Raw genomic sequence first — 26,566 nt, 5'->3', positions numbered from 1 at the left:
CACAGAATCTTTGCTTTTTTAACATGGAGTCTGCAAGTAACCATATTTCCTATAATGATGTGTGACCCGTATGAACCTCTTCCCAAATAACCTAAAATAATCTTTGCATTAAGCAGTGTTCGCCCTTGTAGCAAGTCACAGGTGACTGGGCTAGTGGGGCTCTGAACCAGTAGAGTTAATTGAATCCAAGGTGCCTGTCTGCCTGATGGTTTTCCTGCCTGCTTACGTACGTGCCTGCCTGTTTGAGTGGAACTGTGAATTTCCAGTGAGTGAGTGAGAGACAGAATAATGCCGTGCCTTGTGTGCCCCGGTGAGCTATCGCTGCTCTGCCGTTGCCATGGTGACAGTGCCCTCACTGAGTACAGAGGGCTGGAGAAGTTGCTCTGGCTCCACGTCATATTTATTCCAGTGGATCTGTGCGCTCTCTCCCGCCTCCTCCTTTTGCGCTCTCTCACTCTCTCTCTCTCTCTGTCCATGCTTTTTAAGGCTAATTGACCCAGCTCTAGATCATCAATACACAGAGCTTCAACTGACACAAACGGCGCAGACCCTGAAGAGGTAAAATGTGCTGAGCAATTATAATTGAACAATGTTAACTTGATTACATTAATTTGTATGTGGTTTGATTAAACTGAAGCTATTTTACTGTGACAAAGTCAAGCTGCTTGGCACTGGGATATTGTGATTGTTATGCAAATGCATTTTAAGACTGCATTCTGTGGTATTGTTTTCATGCAGTTAATTGGATTAGCAGTTGATTACAGATCTTGCTTCTCTGTGTTTGTTTCTCGACAGTACGGCGACAGCAGGAACATCGCTGTGACTGCGAGGGAAGGTGAGTGTCAGCACACGCAGGTAAACAGTTCTCAACAATAGTCTCACACTGCCGTGGGATCATCTTTGTTTTCAGCTAAGCTGTGAGTCAGAGTGTGAGAATGTGTAACTGAAAAATGGAGAGAGAGGGAGAGAGGGACCTGAATGTGCAGTCTGTGGTGGAGAGCATCTCCCGAGGCTCAAGGCTTCAAAGCCAGTCTGTGGCTCTGAAAACAAAAAGCCATTTCCATCAAAGCCTCAAGAGCATCGCGAAGAAACCTCTTAATATGAAATTATCCTCCATGGAGCAGCTCTCTTTGTTCTTTGCTCAATGTGTTTGGACTGCAGCTCTTCTTTGGTTGAGGAAAGTAAATCAAATGAGTTCATTAATGGCACATAAAAGTAAATGATTACAGAGAAAGCTGAGGGGACCTTCAGCAATTGCTGAGGATTCGTTTTATGCGTCCAAGCTTGAAAAAAACGTGTCTGCACTGCAAAAAAATACAAATAAATAAAACAGTACTTTGTTTTTTTTTTTTTCAGTAAAATAGCTTACCGTCCTAATACCAAGATTAATTTACTTAAGAGAGAAAATAGCATAAGATATTAAGACAAATAGTTTTGTTTTTGTTTTAAGCATAAATCTAACAATATTTAGTGCTTTAAAAATGTAAAACACAAAAGAAGAAGAATATGTATAAGAATAAAAAACTTAAAGGAATGTTCTGGGTTTAGTGCAAGTTAAGCTTATTTGACAGCATATGTGGCTTAATCTTAAAAAAATTCCAACTCTTTATCACACGCACACACACACACACACACACACACACACACACACAGTTGTGTTTCCATGTTTTATGGGGACTTTCCATAGACATAATGGTTTTTATACTGTACATACTTTATATTCTATCCCCTAAACCTAACCCTACCCCTAAACCTAACCCTCACAGAAAACTTTCTGCATTTTTACATTTTCAAAAAACATAATTTAGTATGATTTATAAGCTGTTTTCCTCATGGGGACCGACAAAATGTCCCCACAAGTTCAAAAAGTTCGGGTTTTACTATCCTTATGGGGACATTTGGTCCCCACAAAGTGATAAATACACGCTCACACACACACACACACACACACACACACACACACACACACACACACACACACACACACACACACACACAGAGGAATTGCTGTTAAAGTAAGGCACTTACAATGAAAGTGAATGGGGCCAGTTCATAAACATTAAAATACACACTGTTTTTAAAGTTTAGCCATAAGACGTAAAAATGATAGGTGTTAACATGATTTAGTGTGATAACATCAGAGATTTACTGCCGTTACGGCGTTTACCAAATTACAGGGTTTACTGCCATTACAGAGTAATGCCAAGGAATTTGTAATATTTGATATAACTTTGCACAGATAAGGTTAGTAAGTGGTTTAGTCACATTAAAAGCATGTTTACATGTATAATGTTTATGTCTTGTGGCTATACTTTTTAAAATGTGTGTATTTTAACGTTTATGGACTGACCCGATTCACTTCCATTGTCAGTGCTGTGACTGTAACAACAATTTTTGCTTTGTAAATAAATAAGGAAAAATTCAAGGTTACTTTTTTGTGGTAATCAACATTATACCACAAATGCTGTAGATTGAGTTTACATAAATTGTATTGAACCTGGAAGATTCCTTAAATATCTTACGCAATTTTGCTTCTCAGGTAAATTTATCTAGTTAAAGAAAAGGACAAGTCCATTTAAAAAAAAAAAAAAATTGGTTTTGGTATGCTGTCGATTGAGCTTAACTTGTATTGAATCCCGAATATTCCTTTAAGATTTTATTTTATTTTTTTATTTTTTTTGCTGTGTGATTTTGCATTTGATTGCATGATCATTCGTGCTTATATGGAATAGGGGTGATTTACATGGCAAGTCTCTGTGTCAGCATAGTGATTTTGAGTGACAGGTGACATGTAACAACAGGCATCTGATGAAAGCGGCGGTCTGTTCCCCTAGACATGCTGGATATGGAGTCTGTGAAAACAAGAGGTTGTTCTCAACTTTTGAGTGCTCACTCCCCCTCTGGAGTTGTCAGAAGGCTTGACAGGGGATGTAAAGGACCAGTGGTGTGTGAGATTTGGTAGTTAGAAACACAGAACACTAGAGGAAGAGGCTTTGAGAAGGGAGAACCAGGGAATGCGAGAGAGGTGTCGGATCGATTGCAGGGCTGACATAGAGCGGGTGCCGTGAACAGGGACCTCTCTATGTCCTCTGGGACTAAAAGAAAGCCAATGAGTCTTCGGCTTTGAGCAGCCAACACAAGGAGAGAGGAAGGTACAAGTGTGCGCTTACAGACAAAGCCCATCTGTAGATTTCTTAATACTGATAAATTAATAAGCAATAACGTCTACATTCAAGGGGACTTATTGGTTTCTGTGTCCCATGGATTGCTGAATTGCTGATTGTTTTAAAGGCTGGTTTCTTGAAGAAATTAGACACCCCTAGCATTCTCCTTACTAGGCTGTTTCTCCAATGTCCTAATACTCCAGGTAGGTTTTGCATTTTTAATGTAAACTGTCTGTAACAATTAAAACAATAATTTTCTTGACTGCACGTATTAATGGACGACCCTACTCTTGCAAAAAGGTATTTTGATTTATATTTAAAAAATGGATACGTTTTTTTGGATACGTACAATGGAAATACTTATATTCTATACTTATATACTAAATATTCTTAGAAGTACCATGGAATACCATGTAATCCTCATGTTATATTGGGGTCTGGGCTACTTTAAAGAAATGTTCTGGGTTCAATACAACTTAAGCTCAATCGAAAGCATTTGAGGCTTAATGTTGATACATGTTGACTTGTATAACATCGACCCTCGTTTATAAAAAAATAAAACAAATCATAGTTACAGTAAAGGAACTTACAATGGAAGTGAATGGGGCCAGTCCATACACATTAAGTTTAGCCACAAGACCTATTTCTTATACGTGTTAAAATTTTAGTGTGATAAAATTGCATACAAACATGATCTGTGTAAAATTATATCCAAAATTACAACTTATTTGCCATGACGACATACCGATCATAGACGCATGTAAGCGATTTTCTCATACTAAATTCATGTAGTAGAACAGTTTTTATCACACTAATATGTTAATAGTCTGCATGGCCCCATTTACCGCCATTGTAAGTACCTTTGCTGAAACCAAAACTTTTTTTATTAAATAAACAAGGAACGTGTCGAAATTATTATTATTATTATTATTTATTTTATTTTTTGGGTGATTCTACAAATGCTGTCCATTGCTGTCACCCAACTTGTACTTTATACAATCACAATATCTGCCGACTGGGTTTTGATTAGGTTGGAGGAACTTGTTAAAAAATAAGGGAAAATAATAGTTCAATTTAAAAATTACTATTATTATCTTTACATGTAAATCATTAGGGGGGAAACAGTAACGTCAATCTCAACAAAACATTGCGCATAAATACCAAGGCATATTAATATGTTACTCATGCAGAACATCTGTATTTCCATCTGGTCCTTTTTTTTCTTTTTGTTTTGAGCGATAAAATAATGTAGAACAATGTAAAGGATTCTGAAGTGCACAGAGCAAGCACAGAGGAGAAGAATGGCAGTCATGCAGCAGATAGAGTGCATGTCTCACTCTTGCAGGGGTAAGCTGTGCAGCAGACCCCAGGGACCGTCAGGAGGGCAGACTGTGTGTGTGTGTGTGTGTGTGTGTGTGTGTGTGTGTGTGTGTGTGTGTGTGTCGTAGCTCCACTAGGCAGTAATGACTCCATGCCTCTGGGCTCTGACTGCCTCTGTTTATCTCTGTTAGCAGCAAAAGACAAAAATAGGCAATAAATCTACTGGAAAAAAAAACAGCATTACATGGCCAGTGTGCTCTAAAATCTGCCTCACAGGTCACTTTCACAATGTTGGCTCTTGCTTCCCTCCCTCCCTCTCTCTGATCATCTCCTCTGTGACTCTCACTCTCATATTTTCTCCCTCCCACATGGATTGCAATTTGCATATTAATGAACCTGGGAGCAGAGTCAAGCAGGAGTACTTCCTGCTTCGCACCGAGCTCTTGTTTCTAGATTTTTATTTTGTGTGCCCTCCCTCTGCTCACTCCCCACCCCTTTCTGCCTTTTTCTATTTCTCAGAAGAAGCCCATGCTAACAGTGCGTGGACTGAACAACACCATTTCATTAAGAGCAGTGCCAAACATGTGAGAAGATGTCTGTTGGAGGCTGTGCTTGCCCAGGTAAGAGCTCTAATTACTTCTGCATGGAGAGCTTCTGTGGGAATGAAAGCGTGAGGCCTACCTGGAACATTTCACATCACTCATGCTCCAGTAATCTGGAGCTTCTTAGGTCATATGTTGCATTGTATACTGTATATTCATGGTGTGTTTATTTCAACTGGAAAGGTTTGAGCATGTTAAATAAATCAGAAGAAAGAAGAACCATAGCATTACTGTATGGAGATTTTTGTTGAAATGTTGTAGAAGTTTATTTGTGTGTTTAATTCTGCGTGTAATGGCATGCAGCTGTTTGTACCAGATATTTAACTCTGAGTATTGACTTCTTGGACATTACTGTGACCCGATTAGCCTCTTTGACTGGTTTTTATAGTTGTCCCAAACACTTTCCTTGTCATGTGAAGTCAGCCCTTGTTTGCACTTCTTAAAAGTATTTTGCATAGAGAAACGAGTAAAGCTTTGCTTGAATAAGACTTTATGGTAGTTTAACTTTTGTTGTTTAAAGGGATAATCCCAAAAATTAGAACATTCTGTCATCATTTACTTCCATGTTGTGCCAAACCGACATGACTTTCTTCTGTGGCACACAAAAGAGAATAACATAATTAGTCACCATTCACTTTCATTGTATGGGAAAAAAAAGATGCAATGAAAGTGAATGGTGACTGAGATTAACATACTTCCTAACATCTTTTGTGGTTTGCAGAAGAAAGTCAAACCGGGTTGGAACAACATGAGGGTGAGGAAATAATGACATAATTTTCATTTTAGTGTCAACTATCCCTTTAAGAAAAACGTAACTTTGTTTCCCTTCCTCTACCGTGTTCTGAAATCCATTTTAGGGTTAGTTACTTATTTGCGCCAATGACAGGAAATAATATAAGCTTTGTTTTAGTAATGGAAAAACTTTCACCTGATAACATTTTTTCTGAATTGTCAATATTTTTCAAATGCTGAGGGGATTTTAATTCAAATATTATATCCTCAGACATGCATAGACATTTTTGGCAGCTGTTCTTAAACATTTCTCCTAACTATTTTATGTCAGAGGCGATGAGTTGCGCAATCAGTCACATGCATAATTCATTCTGTACATTTGTTTTGTACCAAAAGGCTTTAGTTGTCTGATGAAAAACGTTGATTGTTGGACATCAGTGTCCTTTTTGCAGCAAGGAGAGGTGGGACGAAATATTCATAATATCTTTTAGCACCCCTGGCCTAATAAAATTTGCGAGTTCTTAAACCAAGTGATGCTCTCAAATCAGTATGCAATTTCGAACTTCGTGGTCTGATCAATCGCAACAGGAGACTGTAAACTGGCCATATAACTGTATTTTTATTATTTTGGCACAGTGTCCAAATCTGCAGCAAAATTAACTATGGAGATCCTGGTTTGTAAGGTTAATATAATGCCAGACCTGTGGGTCCAGTAATGTAAATCCATATCTATTTAAGTGTGGTCAAGTATGCACTGATAAGATTACACTTCACTCCTCTGGAAGGTCTGACAGCCTGTGTTGACGTTAATGTGGAGACCAATGTGCACCTAAACAGAGAGGACTAATTTACACCGCTATACAAGGCACCCTTGTTTCTTTCTCTCCATCTCTCTCACAAGTTAGTTTCTGACTCGCTTAAATACTGTTTTAATAGAGTCCATATGTTCGATCATGTACAGGAATTTCCAAGTAGCCTCTACCAAACTTCATGTTCTTCATGGAAAGATAATCACTATTACAGTGCACGTAATATCTGTCCTCTTCCTCCATGCGATAAAGATTAAAAACAGGGTTTTAGATGAAAGGTACCAAGGCAAGTTTGGACCAGTGTGGGGCTTGTTTTGGTGCCATAAACACAAGGCAAGCAGTTTCTTCAGATTTTTATCTCAGCACAAGAGCCCGCTACGAAAGCCTCTCTGGCAACCCCACCGATAAACAAGCCAAAATCTCGCACATAGCATTTATTTAAAATTAACAAGCAAGGGTGCATTTTTATGAGCGTAGTCATGGAAATTTCCACAGACGTGTGTCCTGTCTGATTGCTTTCCTTTTTTGTGGAGGAAGGCGGGAAAGAAAGAGCAGAGAAGAAAGAATGCTAAGGGTCGTGTCTAGAAGGGATCACTCTCTCGTCAATCTCGCGAGACTCTTACACGCCATTTGAAGTCGCACAGCAACGAGGAGCGCTCGTTAAAGATTATTTAAACATTTCTGTTTTGATGAATGCAACTTTACATTTTAATAAACAAAGATTGCATCTCCACCTCAGTGAAGTATTTCTTAAGTGGGGACACATTTGTTTGCTTTTTTTCTTTTCTTTTTTTGCGATTCTACTGTAGCTATTTTTTCAACACAAACACCTTTTAGTTCAATTATTTTTTATTAATGGTAAATAATTAAGTCAAATAACAGAATATAAAATTTTAAGTAATATGTGCCTTAATAACATGAACTTCTGTCAATATATTACTGTATCATGTATCAAGTGTAAATAGCAGCATCTACTTTGGACTAAGTGTAAATAGTGTTAGACCAATATTATTTTGCACCCTTAATTATATACTAACAGGGCGTCACAGCTGTTTATTTAGAGTCCCTCAGACACCCCACACAACCTCTACCCTTAAACCTAATCCTTACCTTCTCTTACAAAAATTAACCATAGTTTTAATACAGTAACCATAGTATCACCATGGTATTTTATTGTAACCACTAAAGCATGGTTACTATGTTAACACAATATTACTGTAGTAATAACATGATTAATTGCATTAAAACTATGGCTTCTGCCAAAAAACATTTGTTACTACAATATTACTTTAGAAAATCCATGGTTAATTTTACCCGGATCAAACATTTCTCTCAACTCTCTGAACTTCATCGTGACCAAATCACTGTGAGGAAATCACCTTTATATTAATTTTATTTATTATTGTAAGTAGTATTAAAGTAAAATATTAAGAGTTGAGACAGAAAACAGGATGGGGAAAACTGGGTCAAAAGGTGGATTAGAATCCAGATCATCCCCATGAAAAAGTCACATCCACATCGTTTCATCACACTAAACCACTGGAATAACACTCAAGGAACAGTTTTCTTTACTTTCTTTGTTTCCAGTCCACCAGACTATGTCAGTGCAAATAGCCACACTGTGTGGCAGATATTTACACCTTGTGCAAATAGTCACTCCTTGATAATAAAATTTTTATTTTATGTTAAAATTATTGATATTATTGAAGGTTTTAATGCTCTCCATCATTAATATGATGATATGCGAATGTAAAAATGGAGTGGTGGTGGTGTAGTGGTCTAATGCACATAACTGGTAAACTAGTAATCAGAAGGTCGCTGGTTCAATCCCCACAGCCACCACCATTGTGTCCTTGAGCAAGGCACTTAACTCCAGGTTGCTCCGGGGGGGATTGTCCCTGTAATAAGTGCACTGTAAGTCGCTTTGGATAAAAGCGTCTGCCAAATGCATAAATGATGTAAATAAATGAAATAAATGATGATGTAAAAATCACAGTCGAAAGCATCATAACAGAATGTGCATGCATGAGATCTTGACGAGAGGGATCCCTTCTAGACATGACCATGCTTGAGAGCGAGACTGAAAGTGAGACGGCTCTCTCGTTGAGTTCAGCTGCTTTTGTGTTGGTCCCTCTGCACTGTTTCTTAAAAGGCAGCGGAGCTCCATAAAACCTGCTTGTGATGTTCACCTCTGTCAGAAACATGACACAACCTCCCTCCCTATCTCTGCTTACAGTGCATGCCCCTCTCCTCAACATAGGTTCCGATTGAAGTCTGGTTTGTTTACCTTCCTTTGCTCATGTGGGCTGCATGTACAGTGGGATGCAGCGACCTTCCTTCATGGATTCATAGATGATGCTGAGCATAGATTGCTTGCTTTTAATGTTTTTTTTATAAGTTTGTTTGAGCAAGATAACAACCCATAACGAAGCTTTTAAAAATAAGATATTTACATGATTAAAAAATACTGAAAATATCTGCTGGGCTAAAAGCACTATCCACCCACTACTCCTCTCATCCATAGGCACTCAATATCAGCATGTGCTCTGTAACCTCATGCAGAAAGTCACAAGTCCCCTTGATTAGAAGGAAATTACTTCAAGCAGAGCTAAAATAGCAACCTCACAAAGCAAGCCTGTTTCAAGTTGCACAACAGCCACAGGAGCCAAGAGCAAGTGTAGGGTGTGCCTGTCAAGTCAAGAGAAGCTGCACCGTTTCCCTGCTGGATTGGCAATGCCTGTGCAGAGTAGACAGAGTGTGTTTTGCATGTGTGTGTGTGGGTTTGGGTGGTTTACGAGAACATTTTTTTAGGTTACAAACTGGTAATTACAAGGGTATTATGCTATAAATATGGTTTGAGGACATTTCTTGTGTCCCCATAATTGAAAAAGCTTAAAATAAATAAATAAAATAAATCACACATACTAAACTATGTTTTTTGAAAATGTAAAAATGCAGAAAGATGTTTGTGAGGGTTAGGTTTAGGGGATAGAATCTATAGTTTGTACAATATAAAATCATTATGTCTATGGAGAGTCCTCATAAGGATAGCCGCAGCAACGCGTGTGTGTGTGTGTGTGTGTGTGTGTGTGTGTGTGTGAGTGTGTGTGTGTGTGTGTGTGTGAGAGAGAGAGAGAGAGCGCGAGCACATCCCCCATCTCCACTCATTGCTCCAGAGCCTCACAGATCTGTCTCATTACACAGAGCTGGAACAAAATGGCTTCCTGTGCTCAAAATCAGATCCCCTCAACTTGTCAGCCATTGGCAGCATTAGACGGGGATGTTAGTGCTTGTTGTGTCACGTGTCAATGATGGTGAGGGAATATTAGATGAGAGTTCGCATTTGCCAACTGCACAACTCCGACACAGCAAGAATCAGTGCAGTGTCTAAACAAAAAGGATACATTTTATTTTACTACCTGAATGAAAATCGATTTACTGAATGAAATGCTGTAATTGTACATTGATACATTTTCATAATCAATCATTGTGGAAATTAATGATCAATTAATTCATTAAAACAATCACTGTAACCTAAATTATTTTACTTCTTTTTCCCCCCTTGTTTTTAAAAAAAGTGCAGAGACGAGTCGATATAATTTTTGTGGTAATCAATATTATGCCAAAAAATGAGAATTCTCTCATAATTTACTCACTCTCATGCCATTCCAGATGTGTATGACTTTCTTTCTTCTGCTGAACATAAACAAAGATTTTTAGAAGAATATTTCAGCTCTGTAGGTCCTCGCAGTGCAGGTGAATGGTGTGTGTGTGTGTGTGTGGTGGGGAGGGGGGGTATGGTAGACGACATAAAACTGACCTGTTTCTTACCCACACCTATCATATAGCTTCTAAAGACATAGTTTTAGCAAGATTCAACAAATAAGCATACATAACATTCAATTTCTCTGGTGCTGATGAGATGTCAGCTGAATGTGCTTTCCCGGCGATCACTGATGTTATAGGTTGGGATGAAATAAGGAGAAAAGCAAATTAAAAGTGCTTGTTGTCATGTTGTACTAAATTAAAACACTATCACAGTGTATGAAGAATAGAGCTGCAACTAACGATTAATTTGATAATTGATTAATCTAATGGTTATTAGAATGACTATTCTGCTGTAACCTTTGAAGGCAGGCAAACAGGAGCAAGACGAAGATGAGATGATGTGATGTGAAGTAAATAAACTGCACTTGGGTTCAAGACGTGGAGAAAATAGATTTTACAAGTGTACTTTCCGTCTAATACTTACCTGGGCAAATTGGCATAATACTTTTTAGACTTTTCCATTGAAGCGAAGAATTGTGGGTTGTCAGTGCCCACGAAGGATACACCTCATGCATCCTCCGAATTCACGTGAATGAAGGTCGCATTCAAAGGCTGCATTCAAAGCCTTGATGACGTTGGTGGAGTCCTTGAGGCATGGCCTGGCGAGACAGGGCATGGAGCAGGAGACCAGGGCGGAGCCAGTGGCCAGAGAAGTGCCTCCAGGAAGTGAGCGGGGACCAGCGGTTTGGCTGCTGGCGGGGTGACCACAGGGACAGGGTCAGGAAGTCTGGGAGGTGGCCACAGGGCAGGGGCAGGGTCAGGAGGGAGCGGCTCAGAGGGTGGAGCCATGGAAGTTTCAGGGATTGGCCACGACAGGGGAACAGTCTTTGTTGCTGTGAGCACAGGCAGTGGCAGGGTAACAGTTTCCATGGCCGTGAGCACAGACAGTGAAGAGTGAACGACCTTGGGCACTGGGCACTGGCATTGACGGGGGAACAGCCGGTGTGGCTGCGTGTGGAAATCCAAAATGATATTCAAGATCTATTTTCTAAAAGCAAGTCTAAATATCTTATATGCTGCTTCTCAGGTGAATACATATTTTTTAAAGGATTTTTAGATATTTGAAAATATTTGTATTTTTTTATATATTATATTTCATTATATATTATAACATTCTCAGATAAAAAAAATTGTTCTGCAGTATTCATAGCTGCTAAAGATAATGTATGTTGTTTTAAAGGAGTTTTAAATATTTATATTGGAAAAGAAGCTAAAACAAAAACAAATCAAAAACGTAATTTGTTGCAGTGTATAATGGGGCCAAGAGTACCCTCTCTCAACTTTTTTTACTTCAATCCATCTTTATCTCACACAAAAACCAAACATTTATTAATAAATAATAAAGCTGCATATTGCCAATTTTCTTTATGAGAAGAAATGCACACTGACTGATTCTATAAGTCGTGAGTCATCACGTTATAATCTAGCTGCTGCAAGCATGTGCGCTCGAGGAACAAGCATCCCCACAACAGAGTGTACATCAGCCGGGTGCAGTTTCAATCTCTCCCCCTTAGATCAGGACATTCGCGCAACTCATAGTAGTGGTGCTGACCGCACAGAGAAATGCCAGTTTCGGATATGATCTACTTCCGAATTATTTGAACTTTATTAAAGCTATAATGCATTAAATATAATTGCATTTAAGATGTAACGCCAGGGTGTTTCTTTTAAAGAGCTCCAGCTCCACTTTTTCCACAACGAGAGTATTTACCTATTTTGTATTTTTTGCATTATAATTCCATACTTTGCGATCTAAACCACCTGAAGCTGATTGGACAGTTTAGTGTGCATCTGGACTGTGAGCTGTGTAATTCTTCCTCTCCTCAGTCAGGCGTGAACTGCAGTGCTGCTCTCGCGCGTCATCATTACAGATTAATGTGATCTCATGTTACGTTAAATGAGATCAAACGACTATTCTACAACAAATAATTTTGTTGACAATTTTTTGTTGTCGATAACATTGATTAATTGTTTCAGCCCTAATGCAGAAAACATAATGTTAATTTATACAGAAACGCTCAAACATTGATTGTGGTTATTCTTCTATGATGCGTACAAGATGTGACATGCAGTGCGCAAGCGCCCTCTACCGGCAGAATGCTGTATATAGAGACTTATCAACATTTTCAGGCATGATTACTGAATGTGTTTGCCCTGAAACAAATTAATCGATGATAGATAAGCGATCAAATTATTAATGAGAATTCTTGATTAATCATTAACATTTGTAATTGTGATCATGTTTAAAGAAATTTTTCATGTTTGATACAACAGAATTTGTGGAATCATGTTGATTACCACATAAACATTATTCTGAATAACCCCCTCATTTTAAAAAAAACAAAATCCTGGTTACAATGAGGCTCTTACAATGGAAGTGAATGGGACCAATTCATAAACGTTAAAATACACATTGCTTCAAATGTATAGACACAAGATGTAAATATAATACGTGTTAACATGACTTAGTGTGATAAAATCGCTTACTAACCTTAATTGTGTAAAGTTATATCAATATTACAGTATACGATTTTATCACACTAAAATTGCTATCAATGTATAAAGTTTAAGTCTCTTGGCTATACTTTTGAAACAGTTTACTCTTTTCATAGATATGGGGACTTTATGGATTTCTTAATTATGTTTCAATTTGATATCAACATTGTATCAAAATTCCTTAAGAGAAATAGAAATAGACACAAATGAAAGTATTGAAGGCATCCAGTAAAAACTCTATACAATTAAGGTGGATAGCATAGCTCAAATTATACAATTTTAGAAGAATTTGTTGAGTTCATATTTAAATTTTACACTTTGAGACATTGTTGAGATCTTCTCTGAAACTCTAGAGGTGACATAGATGTGAGATTATCGGGGTCTTTTTCTCAGGAGAAAAATCAGCAGCAGGAGACTTCAACAAAGGTCAGCAAAAATTGCTCTCAATTTAATCTCATTGCCGTCAAGGAGAAACAACTTTTCTTTCCTATTGGATTGAGTAAGTTTCAGAACTATATAAGAGAATAAGCAAAGGCATCTGTATCTTGTAGGGTGCTGGGGGCAATGAGGAAGACGAGAATCAGCTGTTTACTTCCCTTTGATTTCCAACTCGGTTACTCCTGCCTTGAGACCACAATAAACTTCTATGACTCAACCCTGCAGCTGCTGTTGCCAAGGGAAACACACAGAGTGTGATTACAACAGACACCACAGTCGCTCACCCTTGTACAACCTGAAGTCTGTATTTTATGTAGGGAACACCTAAAGTGTCTGAGCTGATTTATGCCACTTATATTTGATGGCAAAGAGAGTTGGACAACAAAGTAAACAAACACCACAGTTAGGTATTTGTCATTTAGTTGACACTTTCATATCCAAAGTGACTTACAGCAGTGGTAGTTCCAAGGCCCCCACTGTCCAAGACAATATTTGAAGGCCCCTCACCCAAAACTAGTTTTTTTTTTTTTTCTAAAAGCTTCAGAAATAGTCTGTTTATAATTTGTAGGTATACATCTTTTTTAGCATTTTAACTAAGTTTAATTATTTCAATATTTCTTATTTTCAATTAATTTGAAGTCAACTTGAGACCCCCTGGGAAGTGTGCTGAGGCCCCCTAGTGGGTCTCAGCCCCCTGGATGAGAACCACTATCTTTTATTACAGTTGTTTATTTTATCACAGTACATGTATTACAGGCACAGTCCACTTGGAGCGTTATGTTCTAGCTCACAGAGGTGATAAGGGATTAGCAGTCCTTCAACCACTGCTGTCACCACAGAACAGAAGCATGTAGAATACACAACAAATGTTTAAAGGGATAGTTCACCCAAAAATGAAAATGTTGTTATTATTTACTCACCCTCATGTTGTTCCAATTTTTTTTAGTTTCTTTCCTCTGTGGAACACAAAATAATTTAAATGTGCATAAATGATGGCATAATTGTTATTGTAATCTATTTAAGCATACAGTTTTTAGACCAAAAGCTCCACAAACAGTATGTTTGCCAATAATTTAATGGCTTAAAGATACCAATTAGATTCACCACTGGGTCCACTTAGCTGTGTATATGTCTTAAGTAATCATTTGTGTAAGACTTTTAGGTGGTAATGAGAGGTTTGGGATGAAAAGAAAGGAATCAACTGTAGAAATCTGCCTTCAACAAGGGCTAAAGAGGCATACTCCCCGCCAGGCCACCCCAGAACGTTGCTGTCTGCTTTAAATCAAGAGTTTAGGAAGACCTTTAAATTATGTCAAAGTGAGTCATGCCTAAAGCTATGCCAGATGTTGGTTGGTTGGAACAGTTGAGAGTTGTCCCAAAAATTCTGCTTTTTTAAGTTTTAGCTTTCACTGACTCACAGGACAAAATACTTCAGATCTTTGTATTGAACTATACATTCCCATACAAATGTGAAAATTTACTGCAATTCTGTTTTTTTTATTTTATTTAATATTAAGTCTTAATAGTTTAGATAATTCAACAGATGTTTTGTGCTTCATCCTGTTGTTTCATATTGATTTTCAAAAAAGATATTAACAAAACAACTGCATGTGGTAATATAAACCTTAAAGGAATGTTCCGGCTTACAAGATATTACAAATTAGGCTCAATTGACAGCGTCTGTAACAATGTTGCTTACCATAATAAGTCATTTCGACTCATCCCACATTTATTTATAAAACTAATTTAAAAGCAAATTACGGTTTTAGTAAGGCACTCATTACAGTGTAATGAATGGGTCCAGTCCATAAACATTAAAATACACTTTGTTTTAAAAGTATAAACACAAAACAAAAACATTATTCGTGTTAACATGATTTTAGTAATAAAATAACTTATAGTGACCATATCTATGTAAAGTCATATCCAATTTTACAACTTTGGTGCAATGACAACATAACGACGGTAAACACTGTAATCACACTAAAATCATGTAGTACAGAGATTTATTACAGTAAAAAACAAATATATATATATATATATTTTTTTTTCTTTATTTTCTGTGATACTCAACATTATGCTACAAATGCTGTTGATTGAGCTTAACCTGTACTGAACTTGGAACATTCCTTTAAAACCACATGTTGGTTTTTACAATCAAACCCACAAGTTTCTAACTGGGACTAACATTTTAAGAAATGCAGCTAATTTGTAAATATGTTAATATGCACTCTTAATTTGTAGCTATGGTTTGATTTAAAGAGATAGTTCACTCAAAGATTCTCTCATCATTCACCCTCATGCCTTCCTAGATGTGTATGACTTTCTTTCTTCAGCAGAACACAAATTAAGATTTTTAGAAGATATCTCAGCTCTGCATGTCCATACAATGCAAGTGAATGGTGAGCAGACCTTTTTAGCTCCAGAAATCACATAAAGGAAACATAATAGTTGTCCATATGACTCCAGTGGTCACTTCTGAATCCATGTATTCAGAAGTGATTTGATAGGTGTAAGTGAGAAACAGATCAAAATCCAGTCCTTTTTTTCTCTAAACCTCCCTTTTCACTTTCACTTTTACATCAGAAAGAGACATGTGGTGCCTGTTTAGTTTCACTTTCACATCTGAAAGTGAAAGTGGAGATTTATAGTAAAAAAAAAAAATGGACTTACATTTTGATCTGTTTCTCACTCACACCTATCACTTTTGAATACATGGATTTAACCACTGGACACTTTTATATTACTAAAATGTGCTTTTATATTTCCTTTATGTCATTTTTGGAGCTTGAAAGGCCTGGTCACCATTTACTTGCATTGCATGGACCTACAGAGCTTAAATATTCTTCTAAAATCTTTGTTTGTTTTCTGCTGAAGAAAGAAAGTCATACACATCTGGGATGGTATGACCGTGAGTAATAAGAGAATTTTCATTTTTGGGTGAACTATCCCTTTAACCGATTTCATTAGAAATTCAGAAGTGTAGTAAGTCAATCCTGGACATTTCTCTGAGTGGGGACAGATATTAGATATGATATGTACTGCAGTCAGTCCTCCACAGTAGTTAGTATGGCCCTCACATATGTTGTCTGTCACCAGAGTATTATCGCACTCTACCAGCCATGTAGCTGCGAGCAGGCTGGGTGAGTGTGAGGCACATGGCTCCTCCTGTGCTTGTGTTTGGGAGAGATGTGGCAGGGCCATAACAAAGAGTCCCTGGGAAGAGCCCTCATTGGGAAGAGATTTTGTCAACCATGGCCAAGTGGAGGATGAAGTTTTCCCCACTGAATCTATCTTTCAAACTAGAGGACTTAAAAGACAAATTCACTGCTGCAGATGAAGGACATTAATAAAGCTCCATAAAGCTTTTTTAACTAAAGCTCTGTAAAGCTACTACAGCCCCCAGTAGAAGTTTAGCTGTTATCATTTTCTTGTTCAGCTTGTCTTGATTCAATATTTGCTTATTAGATCTATAAGTCTTCAGACTCCCTGTAAATATTCCCATGTTGAGCTACCTGTCTTATTTTACACACTAATTTATATAGATTATATCATTCATATCAGCACTGACCCACAACACTAATTTCTAATTGTGAAATTTGGCTCATTACTGAACTGTAGTGCTGTGACTTTTGCACATTCATTGATACCAGGGGGAAATGCTGCTCAAACTTGGAGAGAGTGAATTAAGGCAATTTAAAGAGGCCTGACCATCACATGTGTCTGCATGTGACCCTCAGAAGTTGCATTATGTGCTGACACTGACGTGAACAGAATGGGGGCTACAGGGGCACAAGTCCCTACCTCTTTCATTCACAAATCTAAAGGTGCCCTTCACAATTGTAAAGGTGCCCTTTTAAGCAGAGGTGCCTTTAAGAGTGCAGAGATTTAAGCAGAGGTGTCTTTTCTACAGCACAACCCCCGCACAACAATTATTGCTGAACCCCACCCTCCCTGCTCAACAACTATTGCCGAACCAACCCCCTCAACAACTACTGATGGCAGATTTCTCTTCACAGTCTGTCTTGCCCCTGCTAAGGTCTGTGCATGGCACTGTGGCTGATTGCACTCCCAGCCAAATTAATGCAATCAAGAGCAACCATTTGAAAAACATTTCAAATTAGACTGGAAAAGATATTGTTATGAAAAATATATAATACAAAATTAGCATTATGAAACGCATGCTTACCTTATTTTGTCAAAATTTTATGCAAGTATTGATATCTTAAGAGTTATCATCAGTTTTATTCAGCATGATAGAACAGCATTTTTATTTATTGCCACAGAACTGGGGCCAGCAGAATTTGTTTCTGCAACATTGTGATAGAATGGTGCCAAGATACATTGATTTAGGGTAGGGTGAGTTTAGTTCCAAACCTCCAATTGCATGTCATTTTCAAGTCAACCCGAAGACTGGTTGAAGTATGTTTTATTAAAGATGCACTCAGTAATTTATATGGTTTATCTCATCTTGGACTTACTCTGACAACTAGGGTCATGGATGCTGCAGCATCATTCAAACATAATAGTTTTCAGTTACTGAAGCCATTGTAGAAATTCACTTCTCCCAGTTAGCCAAGATTAATATAACCCATGATTGAAAGTGTCCAATGACAAGCAGATTACTGAGATTAAGCGAGTAATATTTGGGTGGTCATGTGGTCCTAACATGGCAGCCCCCATGAGGGGACCCTCTCCATGTAGAATAAAACTGCTTTTATGATGTTACTGATATGACTGTCTTCATCTCATCATGGTCATAATTTTATACATATGTTTCACATACAAGTTAACCTCAAATGACTACATTTGTGGTATAATGTTGATTATCACAAATAAATAAGTTAATAATAATAATAATAATAATAATTTCGCCTTGTCCCTCCTTTTCTTAAAAAAGAGAAGCAAAAATCAAGGTTAAAGGAATATTCCAGGTTCAATACAAGTTAAGCTCAATCGACGGCATTTGTGGCATAATGTTATCACAAAAATATATTTAAAAAATAAAGAAAATATGCAAATATCGAGGTTACAGTGAGGCACTTACAGTGGAAGTGAATGGGGACAATGTTTGGAGATTTTAAACACAGATATGTGAAGCTGATAATTTTATAAAAGCACTTACATTGTTACTTCTGTTAAAACTCATGTGTTATTTGAGCTGTAAAGTTGTATAAATCGTAGTTTTTACTGTCGTTTTAGGGTTTTCGTGTTTACAGTGTTACATCGTCATGTTAACAAAGTTGTAAAATTAGAGAACTTTACACAATAGGTTAGCAAGTGATTTTATCACACTAAAAATCACATTAACACGCCTATTGTTTCTGTTTTGTGGCTATACTTTTGAAACATTGAGTATTTTAATGGTTACTGATTGGCCCCATTCACTTCCATTGTAAGTGACTCGCAGTATAACTTTTTTATTTTTATTATTAAGAAAACGAGGGTGGAGTCAAAATTATTTTATGTGGTAATCAACATTGTGCCACAAATGCTGTCGATTGAACTTAACTTGTATTGAACCCGGAATATTCCTTTAAATCCAATTATTCCAGCTTTGCTCTGGTGATATTTAGAGACGAAATTCCAATTCATCCATCAGCAGGGTCTTCAAAACGTGTGTGGTTGCTGAAAATACAATTAAAAAAAATACACTCGTTTAACTCATGTGTTATACCAAAGTACGGTTGTTTATTTTAACATTTTAGTTTGCTTTGTGGTGTCTAAAACAGTGTGCGTCTTTTCTCAACCTTACAACATTTCCAGAGGGCTTTTAACGGATATCAGAAGGAAGATGAAGGCAGTTGTTTATGTCTGGGGGAGGGGTGTAGGTTTGGTTGAAGGGGAATGCAGGGGGGGGGGGATTATTCTCCCCGTAGAGCAGGGGGAGTGTTTGAGGGGGTTGCACAGAGAGAAAGAAGGGTTTGTGCCATTGTTCATATGAAAGAACAAAGGGTCGCATGGGCACTTTTCATTACCCCCATGAGTCGGGTCCAATTTTGACACTATCTTCAACTGCCAATACTGCAAATGCATTTGTACCTGCCTTTTGCACAGCGCGATGGTTTTGAAGGGGTAAAGCTGATGATGCAGTTCACCTCGCTTTAAGAACAGCAACAGACAGTCCATCGGGATATTTATTATCAGGGAGGACCGAGGAGAGAGCGGTAAATTCCTGCTTGGATTCCCGCAGGTGCGGTTCGTGTGCTCGTTCAGTGGAACATTGTTTTATTGCAATATTTTGATGTAAACCGAAAGATCGAAGAGATTAAATTAAATCGCGTCGCTTTCGAGATGCTGTTTACTCTGTTGGGATAATCCGCGAACTTGTGCTGGGCCTTATCCGTCTGTCAGATAAATTAGGCCTGGTTTAGCTAGGCTATCAAGTTTGTCGCCACAGCAGACAATCAAATATTGAAGCTTGTTCAGAGCTTGTATGTTAAGATACATAAACTATGTAAACTCCAAATTAAGAACACCATTTGTTTGGCTGTTAGTGGCGCAAGGCGCTTGATTGTGAACTGCCTCTACTATTTTAAGTGTGGCTACACATCGAATTTAGCTTAGCAACAATGTGCACACCACGAACAGCCGGTGGAAGTTTGCCAGGTTTAATAGAAATTATGTTGTATGGGTGCTAACGTGATATTGAAAGATTAAATGCTTTAATTTACCTAGATTCTCCTGATCAATATTTAAGGTTGAAGCTTTAATTCTGCTTTATGAGCATGGGTGGATGCATTACTTTTAATCTGTTTTAATATGTATTCAAATGCAGTACATAGTCTTTTTTAACATCATAGGCTCATAATTGCTTTGAATGATATTTATGATTAGCATGCACACATTATACATCATAATAATCACAGATGTTACAATGTTAAGACATTACACGTTTGTCTAATAGTAAATATAGGTAGTTATGTCATATTGAGGATCTTTGCCTATGGAAAAATCCACACAGTTTAAAATCCCTGTTTTGGCATTGCTGTCGTGGGATATATGGAGTGTCTTCTCATTCTAGGTGACTATTTGGAAGTAAGCATCTGTGTAGCCTGGTGGTCTGTGTTGGATGCGCAATATGCACTCAGTCTGTCACTGGTGGTGAGCTAACCACCAGTATTAACCATAATCACAGGTGTTAAGAATATCCTGGCCACTCTTTTCCATATAATTTCAAAATGACAGAAAAGCACTGTAAAGGGATCATAAAAGTGGACCATACTACTCATGCATTATATTCCAAATCTTCTGAAGACATATGATAGCTTTGTGTGAGGTGCTGAAATTTAAGGCGTGATTCACTAAATTAATTTTTGTTTTTACTTTTACTTTCAGTTTCTGCTATTTTGAAATAGGCTTAAAGGAAGGAACAGGTAGTTATCTCAGCATTTTCAAAACATTACATTGGTCTGTGGAGTGGAAGGTTTCAAGCACTAATGCTTTTGCTACACATATTTGTTTAGTAAAGACAGAACATTGATAGAGTGGTTCATCACACTAGAAGATGAGTAGATCTGTGTGTGTGGCCTTAAAATCTGGTTCCTGCTGTTGATGAGGTGATGCTGACCTAGTATTTACAGTCTAATTGATAGTCTAAAGTATATTATCTGCAAGAAACATAAAGAGCGCTTTATGGAAAATTTTGGATTTTATTATTTTAAATCAATAGATTAGGCCTAGCTTTGTTGTTGTAGTGAACATGAACAGCTGGACAGTATATAGTGAACTGAATGCTGGGGGTTGGATTAGATGTATACTAGAGAGAAATAATTGAAATGCCATGTGATTACATTGTGACTCTACTTAGGGGGGTGGAGGGGCTTTATCATCAATGTCTTACAAAAAAAAAGAAAAATGCATGTATATTATATTTTTTTCAATATAAATTGCAGGTACTATTTTCTTCAGATGAAAGTACATTTCATCCCAGTAATGGAAAGGCTACAAAAGAAAAGAACAGACAGTGCTTTTACTGCCTTGGCAGATCCAGACTGATGTCTTATATAATCGCAGTTGGCCTGAATGCGTTATGATGCTAATGGATGTGTTTGTCGGCCTGTCTGTATGTTCTATGAATGGGATAGAATTACAGTATATAAGTATATAGTCTGTATGTTAAATGGACTCTTGAGTGTACTCTCTTTCTTACTGCCTTTCTGTCTTTCATATTGTAGGCTGTTCGTCTAAGTCATTCAAGCTGTACTCCCCAAAGGAACCTCCCAACGGCAGTGCCTTCCCTCCATTTCACCCAGGCGCAATGCTGGATAGAGATGTGGGGTGAGACTTAACTCATGTTGTGATTATTGGTTCACTTGGGTAATTACGTGATATCTAGCTGTCTACAATCTCTTACACTATCTGTATTGCATTGAGCTCTGAAGTACCTTGGGCATAAGTACCCTATTCATGTTCTCACAGCAGACATTTCAAATGAATGTCACCTGTATGAGATTTGTCTTGCCATGATGTGTTATATTCATAACATCTCCTTATATTGCAGACCGACACCAATTTATCCCCCCTCTTACATGGAACCTGGAATCGGGTTAGTACATTCTACTGAATAATTTTGCCCTTATTTGGTGATTAATATGTATACAATTTGCAGTTTAAATGGTTTTCTTTTCCAGAACTTATAAGGCTCAATTACATATTTGTCTATGGCAGTAGGCTGTGTTTGCGAGAGACAGGGTCTAAATGCATAGTGGATGTGCTAAATCTATGAACCTTTGCATTTAGTCTCTTGCAATAAATAATAATAACAAAATATATATTTTTGCAAGTCATAAACCATTGCAAGCCTTCAGACTTTGTACGGCTTCTCTAAATACTAATTTCACTTATAATATCTGGCCATTTTCTTGTGAAAAGTATAATTAAATTGATTGATACATTGAAAACAATTTGGCCTGATCTGTATAACATCATGTGATATATTGTTTTGTTACAGGAGGCACACACCGTATGGAAATCAAACAGACTACAGAATATTTGAGCTAAACAAAAGGCTTCAGAATTGGACAGAGGTAGTAATAAACCACTTTCACCAAGATTCTGACTTTGATAGTACACCCATTTTAATTTGATAGATAAAAACAGTTGTGAATTTACAAGCATGCAAATCATGCCATCCATTTAATGTATTCATTTAAAAAGCTTTTATAAAGATTAAAGTTCATTTCTGTTTGTGTGCTTTTTTCAGCAGGACTGTGACAATCTGTGGTGGGATGCATTCACTACAGAGTTTTTCGAAGATGATGCCATGCTGACTATCACATTCTGTCTGGAAGATGGACCCAAACGATATAGTAATATCTTCTCCTATAAAGTCAATCCAATAAATGTAAATTGAGAGTTTAATTAGCTGTTGACACAAGAGTTTTATGAAATGCTCACATCTAATTTATTTGAATTTGACTTGAATTATCCAATAGAGACCTAAACAAAATGCAAACATGTTCGTAGTTAGGTTTTTCCCTTTAACCGAATCCTAAATTATTTTTCAGCCATTGGTAGGACATTGATCCCCCGATACTTCAGAAGTATTTTTGAGGGTGGGGCCACTGAACTCTTCTATGTGCTTAAACATCCTAAGGAGTCTTTCCATAATAACTTTGTGTCCCTGGATTGCGACCAGTGCACCATGGTTACACAGAATGGCAAACCTATGTTCACACAGGTATCACCTTCCCTCTTCTTTTATGGCTTCCTAGTTTTGAGAACTATATTTCCATAGTACCAAGCCTAGAGGCTTACTTAAAGGGATAGTTCACCCAAAAATGAAGATTCAGTCATGTTTAATCACCCCTGTGTTGACAAAGGGAAACTTTTAGAAAAAATGTGTGCTCAGCGAGGTCATACAATGGCAGTTTATGGTGACTACCACTTCAAAAGTATAATTCAGAAGTATAATTAATTACTCCATGAGACTTATATATTTTATGAAAGCAAACGATAAGGTTTGGTGTGAAACAAACCAAAATCTAATGTATTTAGTGAAACTTGATTTCCTGTGCACGTTCATGATGGGGCTCAAAAGCAAGAGCTCACATATCCCCCTCGCGACTTTGGTGCGTTCAAGCGAAAACTTGATTGATTTATCTAAAAACATGTCCCCCGCAGCGATAGCGCCAACAGAACACAACACAGCTGCACACAACACAGAGAACATAACTTACTAAACATGTCAGAAGAGTTTGCATTTGAAGAATTTATGCGTTTCAGCCTTATTTTTTGGAATGGAGTACTGGAGTAAAATTTTCATTTTAGGGTGAACTGTATTCATGCTTTGTATTTGAAGTCTGATGCCAATGCCGCACTTAAATAATACAATATTCAATGGTATGACCATAGGTATACAATGCACATCATAGATAGTTGCTTGTCAGTAACAAATATTAACGTTTGTGTAATTTGTATATAATGTAATTTGCCTTTATGTGTTGCCCGCTCATTTATCTTTTTAAAATGAATGTGGTGTCAGAAAAGGCATACATCAACTCTTGTTGTGATCTTAAATGGAAATCAAAGTATTTCCATTAAATAAGCTCTATAATAAGAACATCACCACCAAGCCATTAGAAGCCACCTCTGCCACTGCCATTTGGAGGAACTGCACTTATAGTTTTTGAACTGTGAAGTCCTTTCGTATCTTCAGGTGTGTGTGGAGGGCCGGCTGTACCTGGAGTTTATGTTTGATGACATGATGCGTATAAAGACGTGGCACTTCAGTATCAGACAGCACAGAGAGGTCGTGCCGAGGAGCATACTGGCAATGCATGTGAGTTTTGGATGTTTATCCTTACTATTTTTAGTGGGTGAACAAAGTGATCAGCACAATTTTGTGTTATGCACCAAGCTTCAGTAGATGTTTTTCATAATGATATTTGTGCTCATCTCTAGTAATGTATAAAATGTAAACCATATGTATGCCATGATTTATGTTGATTTATTCAACTCCTCCCCCAACAGTCCCAAGACCCTCAAATGCTTGACCAGCTATCAAAAAACATCACAAGGTGTGGCTTATCTAACTCGACACTGAACTACCTCAGAGTAAGTTCATTTTAACATTAATATACAGAAAGAAACACATTTGAAAACATATTCAACTGATAGGGGTTGGTGGTATGACCAAAATCTTTTATAAAATTATGAGTCATTTCATATTACGGTAACAGTATTTATTGCAAGATTTTTGCTGGGGGGGTGGTTTATATTTTATTGAGAATTAAATAGGCTACTTGTAATTAATAATTTTCTCTGCTAGTTTGAAACTTAAATGCAAAACCAAATGCAAATCAAAAGATAATTATTCATAACAAATAAGTCTGGCATCAGTGAAAAAGCAGTTTTACATTATGCAACATGTCAGTTAAACAAAAGAATTCAAATTGTAAAACTAATATTCGAAGAGTTTTGGAATTATAGATGGGATCTGAAAGATGGATAGAAATTATATTTCTAAACTCTCCTTCCCATTACACCCCTTAACAAGTTCTTCCTCGTTTTGACTGGTTTGGGACACATCCAACTCTGTATATTTGCATTAGGTTTTTGTCGCTCTGGTGTTCACACCAAATAATTGTTTTTGTTAGATTGTTCGGTTTGAACAAACATTTGAACGGAAACAATGGAATCCCATGCCGTTATTCAAATGGGGTCCAAAAAATTGTCTGCCGACAATCTCCGAAAGTGTTTTTTAAGGAGGTGGTTTTATTTTTTATTTTTATTTTTTCTTCGAACTGCGATGCAAACTGACTGAAAAAATTACAAAAAGCTTGTAACTCTTTGGTCAGAGTCGCTGCAGCTGCTCAATCCATCGTTCTGGCGATCTAATCAACATGCAAACACCTGCAATGCAAAATTATTTTGTCTAAATGTACATTATTCAGTATATCACTGTTCCTGTCATATTCTCATGGCATTAAAAATAGCAGCGAGGTTTGGCATTGCAGAATTGCAGTACCACACTGCTGTTTATATTGCAAGGATAATATAACAAAGTATTACAATCATTTAAATAATCTAAAGACAGTGAGACAATGTTTAGATTATTTTTAATTATATGCATCATAATTTGTACTATACATGTTATTCTTAATGTATGTGCAAAAAAATATGCAATAGCGCTCTTGACTCACTTGAATAAAATACCCAGATTCTACATATACTCATCAACACCATGTAAAGAATATAATGAAACAGTTATGCCAAATTAGGTAAGTAAATGCTTTAACAGCATTCAATATTTTAATCTCTAGCATTGACAACTGGGTAGGGCAGGTATAAATGTTTCTAGAACAACAACAGCGCCACCTAGTATACAGGGGTGAAATAGTATTTCATTAAATTTTTTACGGACTGTTTGAGATCTTCTGTCGGAAGCTTGTTTCATATAATCGTCACAGTTTTGGTGTGGGCAGACCTTAAATATTGTAAAGTGGTCCTGACCACTAATAGCCCCACAGATATGTTTACTGTGATATATATGGTGTAGCAAAGTTTTATGGTATACCATTGTACCGCCCAGCCCTACTAGCTGCTATGGCTGTGCTTATATCTGCTCTTACCTTTTCAGAATTTTTGGAGGTTTAAATTACTCTACTTAAGTACAGTAACCTGTAGTTTTTGCCTTTTCTACAGCTTTGTGTAATCCTGGAGCCCATGCAGGAGCTGATGTCCAGACACAAGACGTACAGTCTCAGCCCACGGGACTGCCTCAAAACCTGTCTTTTTCAGAAATGGCAGAGGATGGTGGCCCCACCAGGTGAGAACCAGGCCAATTTGATCTGACTTTTATGAAACATCCACAAAAAAGTCCTATGTGTTCACCTTGTGAGTTTCAGATATGATGTCTTCTGCTCCTTCTCCAGCTGAGCCTGCGAGACAAGCTCCCAACAAACGAAGGAAACGAAAAATGTCTGGTGGAAGCACCATGAGTTCGGGTGGGGGCAACAACAACAGCAACAGTAAAAAGAAAAGTCCAGCCAGCAGTTTTGCGCTCTCCAGCCAGGTACCTGTAAGCATCTCATTTTGATGTCCATTTTCAGGTGGAGTGCGGGAGGAGGGTGGGGGTTGAATGTGAGAAAGGCTTTTATTGATCTAAAGATTATGAGTAATAATAGGAAGACCCAACATAGAGACAAGTGGACATGATCCAATGCTGGGCAGT

General features: G+C 37.5%; 1 protein-coding gene and 1 non-coding gene across 14 annotated transcripts in view; both read left to right on the top strand.

Annotated features, from left to right (window-relative positions):
- Positions 1–461: 461 nt before the first annotated feature.
- The window catches only part of LOC127660612 (LIM domain-binding protein 1-A), a 28,951-nt gene continuing 2,846 nt past the window's right edge, over positions 462–26,566 (top strand). Inside the window, exons 1-12 of one of the 13 annotated variants that reach the window (XM_052150946.1) lie at positions 462–558; positions 796–835; positions 5,004–5,104; positions 21,567–21,669; positions 21,893–21,937; positions 22,343–22,418; positions 22,598–22,700; positions 22,899–23,071; positions 24,050–24,172; positions 24,364–24,447; positions 26,038–26,161; positions 26,268–26,407. In XM_052150946.1, coding sequence (XP_052006906.1) covers positions 5,077–5,104; positions 21,567–21,669; positions 21,893–21,937; positions 22,343–22,418; positions 22,598–22,700; positions 22,899–23,071; positions 24,050–24,172; positions 24,364–24,447; positions 26,038–26,161; positions 26,268–26,407 — 999 coding nt within the window. In that variant the 5' untranslated portion in view covers positions 462–558; positions 796–835; positions 5,004–5,076. Of the gene's footprint in view, positions 559–795; positions 836–2,952; positions 3,153–5,003; positions 5,105–19,292; positions 19,583–21,566; positions 21,670–21,892; positions 21,938–22,342; positions 22,419–22,594; positions 22,701–22,898; positions 23,072–24,049; positions 24,173–24,363; positions 24,448–26,037; positions 26,162–26,240; positions 26,414–26,566 lie in introns of those variants that run through there. The other 12 variants (XM_052150944.1, XM_052150941.1, XM_052150942.1 and 9 more) reach the window with 12 other exon arrangements.
- LOC127661179 (small nucleolar RNA SNORA13) lies at positions 23,823–23,958 on the top strand. Its single transcript, XR_007972742.1, has one exon. It is a non-coding gene; the product is annotated as a small nucleolar RNA SNORA13 (small nucleolar RNA).

Source organism: Xyrauchen texanus, chromosome 20, assembly GCF_025860055.1.
Source record: "Xyrauchen texanus isolate HMW12.3.18 chromosome 20, RBS_HiC_50CHRs, whole genome shotgun sequence".
Classification (NCBI taxonomy): domain Eukaryota; kingdom Metazoa; phylum Chordata; class Actinopteri; order Cypriniformes; family Catostomidae; genus Xyrauchen; species Xyrauchen texanus.
The sequence above is the reverse complement of the archived record's forward strand: the minus strand, read 5'-3'. Positions and strand labels throughout refer to the sequence as shown.